The sequence below is a fragment of the Erpetoichthys calabaricus genome, chromosome 3 (assembly GCF_900747795.2).
Source record: "Erpetoichthys calabaricus chromosome 3, fErpCal1.3, whole genome shotgun sequence".
NCBI lineage: Eukaryota > Metazoa > Chordata > Cladistia > Polypteriformes > Polypteridae > Erpetoichthys > Erpetoichthys calabaricus.
In genome coordinates, this window is record NC_041396.2 from 169,423,612 (window position 1) to 169,441,019 (window position 17,408).

The 17,408-nt window shown below is 37.2% G+C and overlaps 1 protein-coding gene across 4 annotated transcripts in view; it reads right to left on the reverse strand.

Moving 5' to 3' along the window:
• ralgapa2 (Ral GTPase activating protein catalytic subunit alpha 2) overlaps positions 1-17,408 on the reverse strand; it is a 789,870-nt gene that overhangs the window by 495,706 nt on the left and 276,756 nt on the right. For all 4 annotated transcript variants that reach the window (XM_051925541.1, XM_051925545.1, XM_051925542.1 and 1 more), the window contains 2 exons: positions 15,002-15,169; positions 2,874-3,032 (listed from right to left, as the gene is read on the reverse strand). In XM_051925541.1, the coding sequence (XP_051781501.1) occupies positions 2,874-3,032; positions 15,002-15,169 (327 nt within the window). The remainder of the gene's footprint in view (positions 1-2,873; positions 3,033-15,001; positions 15,170-17,408) is intronic.

Sequence of the window (17,408 nt, forward strand, 5' to 3'; positions counted from 1 at the left end):
TTTTTTTTTTGTCCACCCAGCCATCTAACCTTACCTTGTTTTGTTGTTATTTATTCTTTAATATTATTGCCTTACGCTAATTTTTTCTTTTCTTTTCTTGTAACTTTCTCTTTGTCATCTTGTAAAGCACAAGTACACGGTTGTATGAAAATGTGCTATATAAATGTTGGTGCAATGCAGTGACCAAGTTCTTCAATATAATCCCCATGCGACTCGCACATCATTTCCCAGTATGTCATTTGGAAGCAGTTATTCAGAGACATTTCAGCATTTAGATTCCACTTCCTCTCTATTCTTATAGTAACAGGCTGACATCTAACAGACTTGCAGCTGGGAAGAAGATGAATCAGGTTGTGTGGTTCGATCTGTGCAAAGGTCCCAGTAGTTTTCAGTTAAAGACATTTTTAACATTTGAATAGAGTAGGTCCAGTTTGTTATTTCCTTGCGTGGACCATGATACAAACTAATGGAAATTCGTCATAGTATCTTCCAAAGTCACATGGCTAAAGTCACCAAATATCATAACTGCAGAATCAGAATGAGTCATCATTAAAGTGTTGATGACAGAGTGACTCATTTCCACTGCTGAATCACCATTTGTAGAGGGAGGGCCATATACATTAATAAGGAAGATATAACTCATCTCCCTTGGCAAATAACGCTGACGAATTCCAACAGCCAGAAAATCAATGTCTGAATTACAAACTGTAGTTTTAATTGTAATAATCTGCCTTTTATGATCAATTCTCATTCACACAGATGACCAGTCCCCCTCCTGTCTTTTTACTACATTGTACTGGGACTTTATCAGCTCGAATAACATTAAATCTGTCCAGCATTAAAATGGTATCAGGTTTATTAGGTTTAATCCAGCTCTTCGTAAAACATGAAATGCCACTGTACTTGTATGCCCCATGATTGACTATAAGAGCATACAGTTTATCCATCTTATTTGACAATGCTTGAATATTGCCCTTTACAATGGATAACAAACCAGTTCTAAAACCCTTTTCTGTTTCTTTTACTCTCGTGTTAGCATATCACCATTTTCATCTCTTATGGTACAGTGAAACTGAGTTGCTTAGGCACTCGCAATTGCCACTCAAGTAGCTCATTATTAAGTAAGATTATTAAGGTGAGTATTAATAAACTCTTCTTGTATTTTCTCAGTGTCTATTACACTTCCACATGTTGCAAGCATAAGGCAGCCTTTAGGTTCTCTTTGTGACTCCATCCAAGTTCCCAATCCATTTAAAGTGCAGTCAAGACCAGCCAGAACCTGGGTTTGCATGCATCAGAGATCGTCTGTAAATTAAAAACCCGTTTACCTTATTTCTAATGGCTATTACTATTAGTGACAAACCAGAATCCAGACCAAATCTAATTTTAATCAAGACTAGTATATAGTAAAACAAGTTCAGAAACAAAAAGTAAAATAGTAAAGAGTAAAAAATACATATATCTTAAAGGCTGCTGCTTGCACAGTGCCCAGGAGAACAAAAAAAAAAAAAAAAAAGAGTAGAATGCTGGCATTCAAGCTTTTCTTTTGCATCCTGCCATTGTCTGCCTAAAACATGCAGGCTCAAAGCACCTCTCCTCAGTCCTCAATCTGCTTTGGAGGCGATCAATATCTTCCTCTCGACTGATTTCCAGTCTGTATGATCCATGTGGCAGCACCCATTTAGTTCAAAATCCTTCTGTTTAGTTTAAAGCTCTTCACTCGTGATGATCAATTTTGTATCCTACTTTTTTCAAACCCCCAAATTGATGCTTACTTGATTATGTTGACTTTTTTGTAAGTCACTTTGAATAAAATAAAGTGAATAAATATAAATGTACAGTACATTTGACTGTTGCATGTTCTCTCAATAGTTATCCCATGGGGTAATAAAGTTTATCTAATCTAGTCTGTTAACAGTGTATTTAAACAACTTGGTACGGAGTGCTCTTGTGTAGTGTGGTGAGATGAGAGCTGAGACAGTGATGTTTTGTCCTCTCATTTCTCTGGGTCCACCTCGAGCCCGGTGATTTGTTTTTCAATAGTTTATTAGGGTTATATCGGGTTATGGGAGGTGGGTATTCAGAGATAGTTTGTGATCCATTTTGTTATATTTCTTATGCTCTGAATTTTTGCATTATTACAATTTTGCATAATAAATTTTTATTCTTTCTTATAGCTTTCTCTTTTCTATGAAATAATGGCTAATTATAACATTCTCTCGTGGAATATAAGGTCACTGTTGTGTCACTGCTGTAAGAGTGCCCATCCTTTAATATTTGATCCCCAGTATGAATCTTGTATTTCTCAGGTTGTGGTATAAAACAAAGACCATCTTCTATTCTTGTAATTATTTTATTTCAATTAGATTTTTCATCAGTTTTAGTAATTTTGTATAATTTTCATTTTTTAACTCATTTTTGTTAATTATTTTATTTAAGTTTACAAAAATGTTTTTTAATTAACTGTGTTTTTATATTAGGATAACAACCTGGACAAAAAGCAAATAAACTGTACTAAAAGCAATTTGATCATCAAAAATATTTTGATGCGAAAAAAAGTAACACTTCATGGTGACAGGCAAAAGCATTTTTCTGATAATTTCAAATATAAAATTTAGTAACTTAAAAGTTAATCTTTTCACATTACAACCTTTAGGATAGTGTTGGGGCTCTTACTTCGGAAATACAAGAGGCTTTTTGTAAAATATCATATAAACTGCAATAGCTGTGGTTTCATCTATGATCATCAATTGAAAACAAGCTGGTTTTATATTTTTGAAAATATTTTACAAGGAAAATAAATACTTTAAAAATAGGAATTGTTCAGCACATACTCTAAAGCATGGTTTCACAAATTTGTAGAAGAAATGTACCTAGATCTTCAGTTATATGCAAAACCGAGTGGTGCATGTTGTCATCCAAAAGCGGGGGAGAGTCTTTGCAGTCAGGTAAGACAATTAATGGTGGAGAAGCAGAGGTAATAAGGGGTTGTGAAGAAGGCTCAAAGTAAGTTGACACGTTGCCATCTGAACCTAAACATAAAACAAAAGCCTACTTTAAAAAAAAACAGCAAATTAAAAAAACACTGGGAATGTTTAATCCCCACCACATTATAATCATGCATCAGTGCAACTCAACTCTAATATGATATTCAGAAAATAATAAACTGTCAAGAAAAACAATTTTAATTACATTTTAAAAAGCATTAGTATTTTAAAGTCACATACATACTTTCAAACATTATCTAAAATAGATCTTAAATAAAACCAAATGGAATGCATAAAGCATTTGGGTGGGGTACCAAACTCCAGCTTTATACCAGACTTGATTACTTTATGCTATATTTGGCCTTGCGCCGAGTTTGGATATACTAGACACAGTACATAAGCCCAGTAATATAGTTCCAGATTTGGAAGTGAACACCTGCATCTCAGATATTACTGATTTGGAAACAGTTTCAACCTTGGTCTCCCGTAATTCCAGACCAGTCTGAAAAACAAACAGCAAAACTCTGACCAGTGGGAAGAAGGAGACAAATCACTGAACACATAAAATTAAACAGAAGAAGGCCACTAATTCTAACAATGACTAAAAGGAATTGAAAAGACAAGGTAATATCTATGAATGGTCTTTACTTACACAAGGTGCCCAATTAAAACAAGAATCAAAAATTTCACTTATAAAACTTAACATATTTATCAATTTGCAGATCAGTAAAAGAGTATGTGATAGAAATGAGAGTTGGAAAAAATGGCTGACTTAGCAGAAGTAGCAAACGGTAGCACAGAAGGTAGCACAGAAGATTTCATACACTTAACTTTACAGCATGAAATGGTTTCAAAAAATTTGCACAGTTCTAAAACAGAGGTTCTCAACCTTTGATACGCACAAAGTTACCAGGTAATACACAGGAGAACACATACACCCACATTACAAAAAAGAGAAATAAAGAAAACACCATTGTACAAGAGAGAGAAGCCAACACAGTTGCAGTTATCTATATTACTAAACGAAGGTTGTATATACGCACGGACGCCGGACGCACCGAAGCGCACGCGCACTGCGACTCAGCGCCCCAGAGTCAAAACCAGTGGATTCCCAGACTCAGTAGGTAGCGCCCAAATAACTCAACACAACCTGTAAACTAAACTTCAGGTCACAATACAACCACCGCCCGAACGCGGACACCACCGCATATAAAACCTTCATTTAGTAATGTTTACGAAGGTTGTATATATGCACGGATGCCAGATGCAACCCGTGCCAAAAGCGCACGCGCACTCGCACATCGCCCAAGAGTCAAACCCAGCGGCTTCCCAAAGTCAGTAAGTGGCGCCCAAACAACACAACACAACCTGTAAACTAAACTTGAGGTAAAGAGTGCACGCCAACAAGTTGCCATGGTGACATATTTAAACATAGACATAGAATAACTAGACGCCTCATGACTAGCAGAATCGTACGTCAACGTCGCCGCCATATTGTGAGTGGCACTGCTGTGGTGTGAAGTAATGAATAATGTGCTGCTTGGGATTGTACAAACCGCTGTACGCTCCAAACCAGATCCCGGGGGATTACATTTCATATGTAAGGCTGAACAATTGTTTTGGTTATGTTTGGCTGTTAGAAAATCCCGTTTTATAATCTTTACTTCAGCTAAGCCAGGCTAAGCTAGCAAAGCTATGCATTTATGTGCTCAAGTGAGCCTCCACACAACGTTTTGGCTAAACGTATTTAGTCACTATGTAGATTGTTGTTAGCTGTTAACATTTCTCAAACTTGATGATGTTTTTTCTCAAGGAGCACATTGAGGAAACACAGCTTGAAATTGACAACCATCATTTTATGCTCATGGCTTTAGTTGTGTCTCTCTTCCACAAACTAAGGCTGCACCATATTGCCAGACTGAATACTCTCAAATTACAGGATCTGAGTGAGCGAGAGGAGTGTAAGTCTGGAGGAGATCAGTGAGGTTGTGGAGAGCTTTAAATGTTAAGAGCGGTATTTAGTACCGTCTTTTTCCGAAAATAAGACATCCCCCGAAAATAAGCCCTATCGAGATTTTCGGAACTTTTTGTAATATAAGCCCTCCCCCGAAAATAAGCCCTAGTTAAAATAATGTGAAAAAAAGAATTCGTTAAAAAATGCTGTTGATTTATTAAGTATGTTTAGCTTCCCTAATACTCGTATTTCAGAGAAATGTTTGAAATAAAATATTCCGAGAAATTCATTGTTTACCTCTACAGTTCGTTTCAAATTAATTCTTGGAATTTATCTTAAAAATACAACATAAGGCAGCATGAATACATAAATATTGTGTCCGCTCTGCTCTGCTGTGTTGTACTGCGTCGCGCGTATCGCAGAGTATGGTCGAATGAGGTGGGGAGGGGGTGGAGGGGGGCATGCATATGCGGAATGCGACGGAACGCGTCGTTGGCGCACACTATAAATAATTGTTCGTTAAGGCAGCAGTCTACATTGAGCGACAGTGCAGATACAATGTTTGTTCATTTCAGTCTTGTAAGTCTGATTATTTCCTCATACGTAATTTTATTTTTTATAAAGTGAATAATTTTTAACCGCAGTTAAAATGAGTACAAAACGAAAGAGCTATTCCGTCGAGTACAAAAAAGGGAATTGTGGAAGACTCCAGGGGTGTAAATCTTGATTTATGACGATGTTCCAGAAGAAGATGACATGACTGTAATTGAATAAATTTTAATTTCTGTATTCTGTGTAAAATAAATAAATATTAAATAAAAATATATAAATATACTTTTATTTTTGTCCTCCCCCGAAAATAAGCCCTAGTGCGTATTTTGGACCAAAAAAGAAAGTAAGACAGTGTCTTATTTTCGGAAAAAGACGGTATTGTATTCTGTAGTTAACAGGGAGTCAGTGAAGTTGAGATAGAATAGGTGCAATATGTTCAGTGGATTTACAACAGGATATTATCCTGGTAGCAGAATTTTGAAGAAGTTGTAAGTAATGGATAAGTTTTTGTGCGATGCCAGATAGAATAGCATTACAGTAATCTATACGTGAGGTGACTCGGGCATTAAACAATACTTCAGTACTGTGTTGCGTAAGAACAGGACAAAGTCTGGAAATGTTTCGAAGACAGAAGAAGGCAGTCCCCGAAATATTACTTATATGGGAGGAATGATTAATAATAATAATAATTATAATTATTATTATTTAATAATTGCCATTATTACTGTATACATGGATATAAATAATTGCATTTAAACGATTCGCCAAAATCTGTTGTATGTAAACGATACTGTTTTAAACATTGTTTTTTCATCAGAAAACCCAGTTTCCACGTCTATCTGTATTAGTTTAAATGGCACTTTTGCCACTCGCAATAAGGCTGACGCGCTGACGTATCGTGTTTACTGGGAAACACAGTGAATGCGCCATCTATCTATATATGTCTATGTATTTAAATTTGAGGTAGTGGTGACTACTTACAGTGCCAGCAGTCAGCTACTCCACAGTGCCTGCGGTCAGTGTTCTGCACTCCACAGTACCAGCAGCTACTCCACTACACAGTGCCACCAGTCAGTGTGCTCTAATCCACTGTGTCAGCACTCAGTGTGGCAGCTGTCAGTGTGGCTTATTTGAATCAAATTAAGGTAATTGAGTGTTAAAAGTAAGTTCAATTATGATTCCTAACAGCAAACGACTTCTAGCTAACAACACACCCATAGAAAAACAAAAACAAGACTGCATGGATAAAAACAATGAACAAAGGCGCCTACAATGCACTTCTGAAACACCAGAACCAAAGGAGTCACGGCTCCAAAAAGAAACAGCTTTACTACAAATATATTTATTTTATTAAATGAAAACTTTCCCAGGACGCTCCTACCCTCCATGATTTTTCATCCCTACAAAGATTGGAGGGAACAGAAAGTAATTGCCATTCTTGGATTTGCAATTCTTTAGAGAATCAGGGGTTTACTGGTACATTAAGAACCACTTCTTCTCAGAGGGCTGTGATGATTTCCTCTTAGCGAAGTGGGAAGGAATCTGCCTCTGATGCCATGGTTCATTGGAGAGTGCTTGACTGATGTGCACAACAGGATTTTCTGTTAACAGTTTATTTAAGCATACTTTAAATACACAGCATATGAGCTTAGGATATTAAGAGCAGAGGAATGAATACCTGACATTAGGATTATATGACAAAAGTAATCTGAGATTTTTTTCATTGATCTTTTGTTATTTGTTGGTGTTCCCCTCTTAAGCATGTTGTATCAGGAATTCTGTTATGTCCATTCTTCGACAAAACATGATGTTTAGTTTTTCTAAACATCATAGCAAAAACCGCAAATTAAGTATAGATACAAAAAATATTTTCCTCTTTTTTTAATAAAGTCATATGTAATTTGCAACTTATTTTTCTTCTTCTTTTGTTCTGAGTACATATGGCAACTATATATTTTTGTACATTATAAGTATGAATAATTTAAACATTTTAATTTTTATCCCATATCAGACCACACTATTGCCCATATAAAGGCAGTCCCTGGGTTACGTACAAGATAGGGACTGTAAGTTTGTACTTAAGTTGAATTTGTATGTAAGTCGGAACAGGTACATTATTTTAATAAATGCTATTGTTGACCAACTGTAACCAAGTGCTCTGCCAATGAATGATGGAGTTTCACCTCTTTCTGACCTTTTTATTATTTCTACTTTATTTTCAATGGTGATGGTTTTTCTCTTCTTTACTGTATCACCAGCACTTGCATCAGATTTGTGTTTCAGAGACATTCTTGAAGGGTGAAGACAAAAAATTAAGATGAGCTCTTCTGCACAGCACTGTACATGCTATCACAGCAGGAAGGCACCTGTCATCAACACGTCTGATGTACTGACAAGAGATAACTTCCTGCTATGTGTGTAACAGTACAAGCAGGCTTGCTATTGAGAATGAATGGGGGCAGCAAGAGGCGGTTTACCACCCGTCCACCACACAGTCACCTCCACTACAGTATGCTGCCTGCAGCGTCTGCCCACCGAGAACGAACAGGGTGCAGCCAAAGGCGGGTAGTGAATCGCCTACCACCGACCCCATTCAACAGGCAGCCACCCTACAATTCTACCCCCGCCACCCCGTCCACACTCAATGGCCTCCGTTCAGCCACAACTGGGTCACCGCTTGCAGCATTACCAGCTGCCCACCAAGAACGAACAGGGCAGCCGTGTGTGGTGGGCAGGCAGTGAAATGCTCCCCCTCCGTTCCATACAGCCTGCATCCAGTCAGGAGCAGTAGCTGCTGCTGCGGCGACGTAGTGGGCGGGCAGTGAACTGCCCCATCAAGCCTCCGTCCTGCACACGAGCGATAGCTGTGGCCCCGGTGACTATGGACCACGGGTCACCACTTGCCACTGGGAGCTGCCCAGGGGACACTACACTGCGCGAGCAGCAAAATCGCCCAACTCTAGCCTCCGTCCAGCCACCGCTTGCAACGTCCCCAGGCCGAAGATGACAGAGCGGCAGTTACTGAGGCGCATGCATCACAGCTGTGGCCCTGTTCATAAGTCGTAGGTCGGATGTCCGTAACCTGGGGACTACCTGTATTACAAAAATCATTAGGCACACATTATACACTTTACATCCTTATTAGTATAACATGGAAAACGTTTATGCTTTAAGTATGTGTTCAGTATTTCTTGTCTCACATTTCCTTTCTTCCTACACTTACCCAGATCTTCATAGTCACGGAACACACATGAAATGCATGTATTCCTAATAACTATATACTGTATTATTTACCCTATACAACTCCAGAACCCTCACACGCAGATAAGGAGCCTTGGCTTGAGCTGGGAGAACTTTTTGTCCGAGCTGAGCTCCAGCAAGGCGGAGGATGGGGCAGCAGGCTGCCTGCTGCTTGTGCTAATTGACACATTTACAAAACAAAAGACGCTGATGGAGAGCTGCAAAGGGATTTAAGGTGGGCCTGGATTACAAGTTTTTTCGTAGACTTCAGGGATTCTAGTGTTAAATCTCATTTATATAGAATTCTCAAGTTACCCACATAAAACACAGCTTTACATCAACTTTGTTCTCACTTTCTGTACTCTTGCAATTTACATAACATATATATTGTCATCCATAACATTAGGGACAAAGACATATTTTTCCTTGATTTTCCCCTCTACTCCACAGTTTAAAATTACAAATCAAACAATTCAGACATGGTTAAAGTGTAAATTGCTGACATTAATTTAAGGATATTTGTATAAATTTCAGTCACATCATGTAGAAATTACAACACTTTTTATTATACATGGTCGCCCAGTCTCAGGGAATCATAATGTTTGGGGCAATTGGTGTTACAGGTGTTTGTGAATACTCAGAAAAATTCATCAATGTGCAATATACACTTTAATCATGTCTGAATTGTGATTTTAAACTGTAAAGTAGAGGGGTAAATCAAAGAAATATGTGTCTTTATCCCAAACATTACGGAGGGCACTGTATGTGAATTAGTATTTCACATTACTTTGAAATCATACATACTGCTCCCAAAAGCTCAACATCTAGGGGCAATGCAAACATGATGCTAAACAACATATCAATGACATATTTATGAATAATGAACCACAACCACCTTTCTTCAATCCTTAAGAAATGCATGATATTTATATATGGGTCTCAGAATACTCATGCCACCCTATAGCAAGAATTAAGAGCTTTGCAGGGATCAACTGCCTCTTCCTTCTACCTTGGCCAATTCAGAGAAGATGTAGTACAAATGCCTATAAGCAGATATATATATAACATAAGGATGCAAGCCATCAGAATTGACATGCACATGGTGCCCATTGCCAAACCGTAAGCAGCTCTTTGAATGTATCCTACCACCCCACTTCAGAAAACAGAAAAAGATAGATGAAATGCAAAGCCCCTGCCCTTCACATCAATGATTATGCAGAACAAAAACTAAATACACAAACACTAATGGGCAATGGACAGTATTAACTTTACAGGTTAAACATGTTGACAGTAATTAGAGGAATTTAAAATAAAGTCATCAAAATATTAAGGGGTAATCCGTTCTTCTTAAATTCTTTGAATACATACATACATAAATACATCCATCCATCATCAGGAGATCCATAGCCAAAGGTGCTTCACTAAATGTGTAGCTCAGGACAGTCATATTGATGGCCAAATGGAGAACTCAAGGCTGAAGAAAGTGTAGTGTCTCAAAGAAAAAATGCCAATCAATTCAGAATCATCTAAAGTTTTGTTTGCCTTGGCCTCTATACTGATCACCAAGAGAGAGGTCGAGACGTGTAGGAAAGGCTATTTTATAGTGACTCTTAATTACTTCGCCATGTTAATTGTCTGTCTACCAGCGGCCATTTTAGCACTGATGTCATGATAAAAATAAGTTTATGCCATTTAAAAAAAAGTTCCCGGAATTTCCTTGACTCAAATAACTGATGATAAACCACATTACAATAGTGGGAGAGTGAGATGTGCTATCCCATGTGAGCTTTATATAGCGGGCTGAAAGGAAAGGACAGCAGGGAAAATGGTTAAGACAAAGCTGAAGAAGGAAAGCCAGCACCTTGCTTCCTTCTTTGCCAGTCCTTATGCAGTCTAGTCAAAGTTTGTTACAGCGCTGATGATCTTCAATATTGGTGAGCTTTGCTGACAGTGACTCCACATTCCTATTAATATATCAATTCCAAAGTATAGCAATCAGTTACAGCTTTAACAGAGCTGATGTATTTCTGTAGCATCTTGAAGTCACCCTTTAAGGTATTCATATTATCCTGGAGCTCAGTGTGAATCTGCTAGATAATATCACATAAAGAGTTCACCTGCTCCACGGCAAATTGTTTAATTTCCTAAACAGAAGAAACTATGAAGGAAGAGATGGTGTTTCCTCTGAGCTGCCTTCAAGTCAGGGTACCTTGTTATCCAGACCTGGACTTTATTTGTGAACAGGCCATATTAGAATGTTCCAAGGTTAAGATGAACGTTAAATACTGTTTCAAAGAGGTTTAGATGACAAAGGAGAATCAGATGTGAGCAAAAAATAGAAAATGCACAAGCAGAAGCTAAGCAGCAATTAGTAGTGGGTTGAACATGATTCCTATCATGCACCTATATTTATTTCCACCACTTTACCATCTTGACTGTGGATTTTCATTTGAGTTTTAAGATATTCTCACCATGATTAAATCGCTTTATTTTAACCCTTCAGCTATTGTTCTGGTCTAGATCCTCTTCTTTATAAATTAAGGGGGAATTCTAAACATAACTTAATATTGCCATCTATCTATCCATTATCCAACCCGATATATCCTAACACTGGGTCACGAGGGCCAATCCCAGCCAACACAGGGCGCAAGGCAGGAACAAATCCTGGGCAGGGCGCCAGCCCACCGCAGGGCACACACACCCACACACCAAGCACACACTAGGGACAATTTAGGATCGCCAATGCACCTAGTTTGCATGTCTTTGAACTGTGGGAGGAAACCAGAGCACCAAGAGGAAACCCACACAGACACGGGGAGAACATACAAATTCCATGCAGGGAGGAGCCGGGAAGCGAACCCAGGTCTCCTGACTGCGAGGCAGCAGCGCTACTACTGCTCCACCGTGCCGCCCCACTTACCATTGCACATTTTGTTATTCACTATTTTGTTGATGCTTTTGACTAGTGATGAATAAACATTGTAGAGTTCGCTTCGCTGTGAGTTCAGCAAAATCAAAGAAATATTTGTGAAATTCACCAAACTTGGCGAAATATATTTAAGTCAACAAGGAAGGAGGAACTGAACTAGTTTTGGGTGGATTATAATGGTACAATGGTATTTTAAGACTCTCTGGGGGCTAGGGAAACACTTGCCAGCTATTCTGAACTGGTTATTGCAGTGAAATATGTAATTCTAGCTGTGAGGCAGCAGTGCTAACCATTGTACCACCATGCCTCAAACAACAAAAGATACAAACAGAACAAAACAAAAAAAATGTCCATAAACTCGCAAAAAGTAAATAAAATATAAATAATTGTGCTCAGAGTTCTACACTTGGTACACACATTAGCGGTGTGCTGAGGCAGATATGTGGAACTGGCTCATTCCACAGCACCTCAATCTCGCACCACAGAAAGCCGATGAAGCAATTAAGACAAACTGCACCTGCAGCTGCTTGAGCCCACAAAACCATGGAGATCAAGCCGGCCATTCAATTATTTATTTAAAAACGGGCCAGCTGTTCAGCCGCAGACCCACTACACTACAACTGTTTATGCCCAGCATTACAGTAAGCAGGCATGAAATTTTTGTTCATGGTTGCTATAGCTCTGTGATGTCAGGCTGTCCTCGTGAAGCATCATGGGGTGCTTGGAAAAAAATGTCTGCCTAACCTGGCTGCAAGGAAAATTTTCAGGAAAATATTTGGCCAACAAGGTCACCAGCGAACACAGTATATTATGAGCTGATCTTAAATATAAATGACATAGTGCTCTTCAATGATAATCCACACTTGAATATGTCTCTGACTATACAATTACTGCTCCAGTTCTGAACTCCTTTCTGGAACATGGTAAAGCCAACACATAATTCTGTAATATAACTAGGGGGCTCTGCCCCCTGCTCGCTTCGCTTGCCCAGCCCCGGGTTTGGTTTACCGAATATACAATTTAAAGAGATTGTTATTTTCATGGGAATTGTTACATATGCATTATTTTCACTTTTACTTTAAAACTTCTGTAAAAATAATACTTGTCCTTTATTTCCGGCTCCGGGCATGGTTAAATCTTTCTTGAAGGACGTAGAATGCTGCTCGTGTTGTGAAGGAGGGGCCGACTGAATGCAAGCTAAGGAGATGCCGTCGGATCATCTGCTGTCTTTCTGCTACTGCAGCTGGCGAGCTGCATGTTCTTTTTGTTGTGCTGCATGTCGATCAATTAAAAGCCTATACAGCAGCTGTCCTTTTGCCACTTTGCATCTCTGCCACTCATGTTGTGAAAGAGGGGGGTCGCTAAACGCACGCAAAGGAGAAGCGGTCGGTTCATCTAATGGCTTACTACTGCTGCTGGCAAGCTGCGTGTTCTGCTTGTCGCTTATCGTTGTTTTAAGAGATGGGAGCACATGATGCCTGTCTGCCAAAAGCATTCCAACAACTGCTTGGTTAGATGTCTGTTAACTTGTTTTAAATGTTGTCTTACTGCCTTGTCTCGCGTGACGTTAAAGTGTCTCTAGCGGGACGTCAAATTGTCTTTGCGTGACAAAGTGTCTCTCACGGGACATCAAATTGTCTTCCGAGAAGATCACGTCTCATCTCCCTAGTCTCCTTCCCAGGATTTTTTTTATAATAGAGAGAAATATCAACAAAAATATCAATTTTTATTTTTATCAGAAACATTGTGCTTGTCTCTCACATAGACTTATTTGGCCTTTTACCATACATCTCAACTCCCTTGTGTCTGTACATAAACTTGACCATCAAAAACCACCCAAATAGGGTATCAACTCATCACTGAGCACACTCCTATACTCCCTTATTGTGTCTATGTATAAACCATGTAATGCAATCAACAAGGCTGTTCAACTCTGTTTAAGTACAGTACACGAGTCTACTGATTAGTGCTGTAGTCTTACTGGTTCAGGAACCTAAGCTCAAAAGTCAGCTCATTCAATCTGTACAATCTTTAATTTATCCATGGTCTGGACAGATTTTAAACTGACTATCCAAACATTTCTTCAAAAACATTGCAGAAACTCCCCTGGCCAGATGGGAAAATATAGATATGTCTAACAAAGCTACACAGGGAGGGAAAATACATTTTCTTTATTGTGTGTGTCTGTTTAAATCTCTATAGGAAACTGGCTTAAATGAGGATCACTGTCCAAAGCTGAATAAATGCAAGACAATAAAAACAATTAAGTGGGAAGAGATCATCTCTCTCTTCATTTTACGGAGAAATAAAAATACAGTGCTTTTATAATTTTTTTGAGAATTATGAACATATTATAAGTATGCATTGTTCAAAAAAACCTGCAGTATTTGATGAGTTAATGCTCACAATATTGCTAAGAATTACTATGTGTGAACTTACCAGTAATAAGACTTAGTGACCTGTTTTTCTGAGTCTACAATATGGCATTTTTACAAAATAAAAAGGAAAGAAAAATGAGAGGCCTTTTCCAGGAAGATTCTCCTTGTTCATATTTTACAACGAAAGTTATACGTGAGTATTTTTTTCTTTGTGGGTGGTTATACTAAATTCTCTGAACTTCAATCTTAATGTTAGGCTGCAGCATAAATTTTGAAACATATTTAGGTAAACTACTTAAGTGTCAAAGCAGAAGTTAACCTAAAAATGTAAAAGATAATCTGATGAGGTAGAATATTTGGACAACTAACATGGAGTGTCAAAAGTTAGTCAAAAGCTTTACACTATATCTGAAGGCACAGTTTTTGATGGATAACACTTAATAAAGTGTGGATTAGAGACATAACATATGACTAACTATTGGCTGCAAGTTATTGTTTCCTTCATATATGCACACAGTGCAGAACAGAATTGGTATGCATACGTTTCATACATTTAAAAACATCTGATTTCAGTCATCTTATTTCATTTTCTACTAATTTACAAACAACTTTAATATCAAGAGTAAAAATAAATTAAATGTTTCACAAAATATATGTTAAATACAATGTTTTGACTATTGCCCCTACATAAGGTCCCATGAAAACGGACTATATACTAATTTGAACACTATTCAGAAGACTGCAGAATTTGAGAATAAATGGTACACCAATATATATGTTTTAAATAAACGTGATGCACCACCTAAATCAGCCTTGGCAAATACCATGTACCCCCTGCCACCCTGAACTGGAGAAGCAGACTAAAAAAATGGTGAGGCATGTGGTGTAGTATCTATCTGCTATACCATCTATAGTCAACTATTGTGCTCCTTTTTGTTTTTATGTGGCAAAATCTACATACCTGTCAATGCTAAATGACTTATATGCATTAGATTTTGGGGTCCATATGAATCAGTAGTAATATCACTTGGAGAAATGACATCTTGATCCTCTTCTAAAGACTGCCAGGGTATGATAGCTTCATTTTCACTGAGGTAGCCATTAGAGGTTTCACTACTGATACTTTCACCTAAAGAAAAAAATTGAACAACTAATTTGAAATATTCAGAAAACATCTGGAAAACAATAATTATGTTTCATGCAGAACTTATGAAATAGTTATTTAATTTAAGCCAGATATTCATCTTAACTCCACATACTCAAACATATGGAATGCCAGCACTTCAGAGCAAAATTAAAGGCTAAGGTTGTAGAAACAAGGAAAAACAGCTTGCAGTCAACACAAAAATAAGGCAAAGACAAAAAAAAAAAAGTTGAGAAGATTGGGCTGATATTTGGAGTCTATGGAAATTGTTACTTCTAACAGAATAAAAAGATTCATTACAGTGTAATAAAATCACCTAAATATATTTTTGTATTGATCTTTTCACTGTGTAACAGCTCAGAACCCTTGAGCAATTTGACAGAATAAGCATAAATTGTTAAACCTTACAGCATAAAAATATAACAGCTGAAATTTTAAATTATGTTAATAGCAGAGTAAAACTGAGAAATTATTTTTTGTCACATTATACACACATGTGCTCTGGCTGTCTGGTGATGTACAGTGATCTAGTGATGCAGAGGATAAGCACATGCATTGACTTCAATCAAATGAAAAGTCCAGAACAAAAGTTATAGGGAGCCAGTGATCATCGCAGCAGCACTGGGTGTAAGGCAAGAACCAGGGCTCACTCGCACAGCAAATAAGAAAAGAGTGTGCTGCATTCAATCCAGTAACAGATACCAATAGAAAAAGTATCAGTTTAATTTTAAAAAAGTTAATTGAATAGATATTTTGAAATAGTGATATGGTGGTGTAGCAGCTAATGTTTATACCATGAAATTTAGGAGTCTGCATTGAGGAATGAAAAAGGGGGTGGATCTTTACTTCACAACACATGAAGGAATAAACATATTTTCTCAATTAAACAGTAGTTGACCACTACATTTAAATTTAAAATACATTTTTATTCTATTGTACACAAAGCTAGAATGGACACCCTAAGAAATAAAAAGGCTTAAAATAAGGAGCACTAAAAGCTACATAATGAAATGAACATCACTGAATCCTGCTTTATGTCCTCATACTAACCTAGAATGGAGTAGTAATGAATATTCTTTTTACACTTGATTAACTTGATTTATTCTGATTACCTGTGAGGCTCTCATCAATATTAAAAGGGAAAGTAATACAAATGTAATGCACTGTAACAGATATTTTATAATACTTAACAATATTATAAAAGTTTTTTTTTTTGTAAGGAACAAGTAATGCAACTAAGTTACTTTTAAAAACAATAACATTTCCAGACACTGTTCCCTTGTGGATGTTTGCTTTCTGTATCTGGATATGTTGTTAATAAAGAAAACAGCATCCCTTGAACAAACAGTGTAAATAAATAGGTGTGCTTTAGCAATTGGCCAAATCAATAATGCCTTATATTTCATCTTCATATCATTTTAAAGACAGTATTATTGACAGAACCATTTAAAGTGCAATACTAATTTGAACAGGAGTCGGACTTAAGTGTGTGGCTTAAAATATTTTTTAAAAAATTACTTTGGCCTGTTAACAGATTGATGTTTCACAATTTGAGTAACTGATTCTGTTGCACAAAACTGCTCAACAAACTAACTGGAATAATTTAATGTGATTAGACAAGTCAGTCAGTCAGTCATTTTCCAACCCGCCATATCCAAACACAGGGTCACGGGGTCTGCTGGAACCAATCCCAACTGTATTAGAAAGTAATTATTTATTTCTGCTTTATAAAAAATATGAATATGCTTGAAATAAATACAAGTAAAATTTCAATTAATATGCAGTTAATTTTAGTTATAAATTTTAATCATGCAATTAATTTAACAGCAACCATAGTAATTATGTAAACTAAAATTTGTGAAAAGAGTGCCATCAACTGTATAACTATTTTTAGCAGAGTATTTTAATTTTCATATAAAGTCCTTTGAAGCCATATGCTCACTAGGACAACGTGTTCAATCTGTCACCAGAACCAATACTTCGGTACTAAATAGATGGCAAAATGTCAAAAACATAACAGTACTAACCTTTTTACATTATCGATAGTACTGAATAAAAGTCAGTATGAACTTATGCATGGTTGCAAGTAAAGAAAGTATTTCGGAAAACACAAAAATACATGAAAAATAAGTAAGTACAATCTACATATGAAAGTGGTTATCATTGGTGATGATAAAGTACTGCATTAACAAATGTCAAAAAAATGAAACTGATAAACTCATGT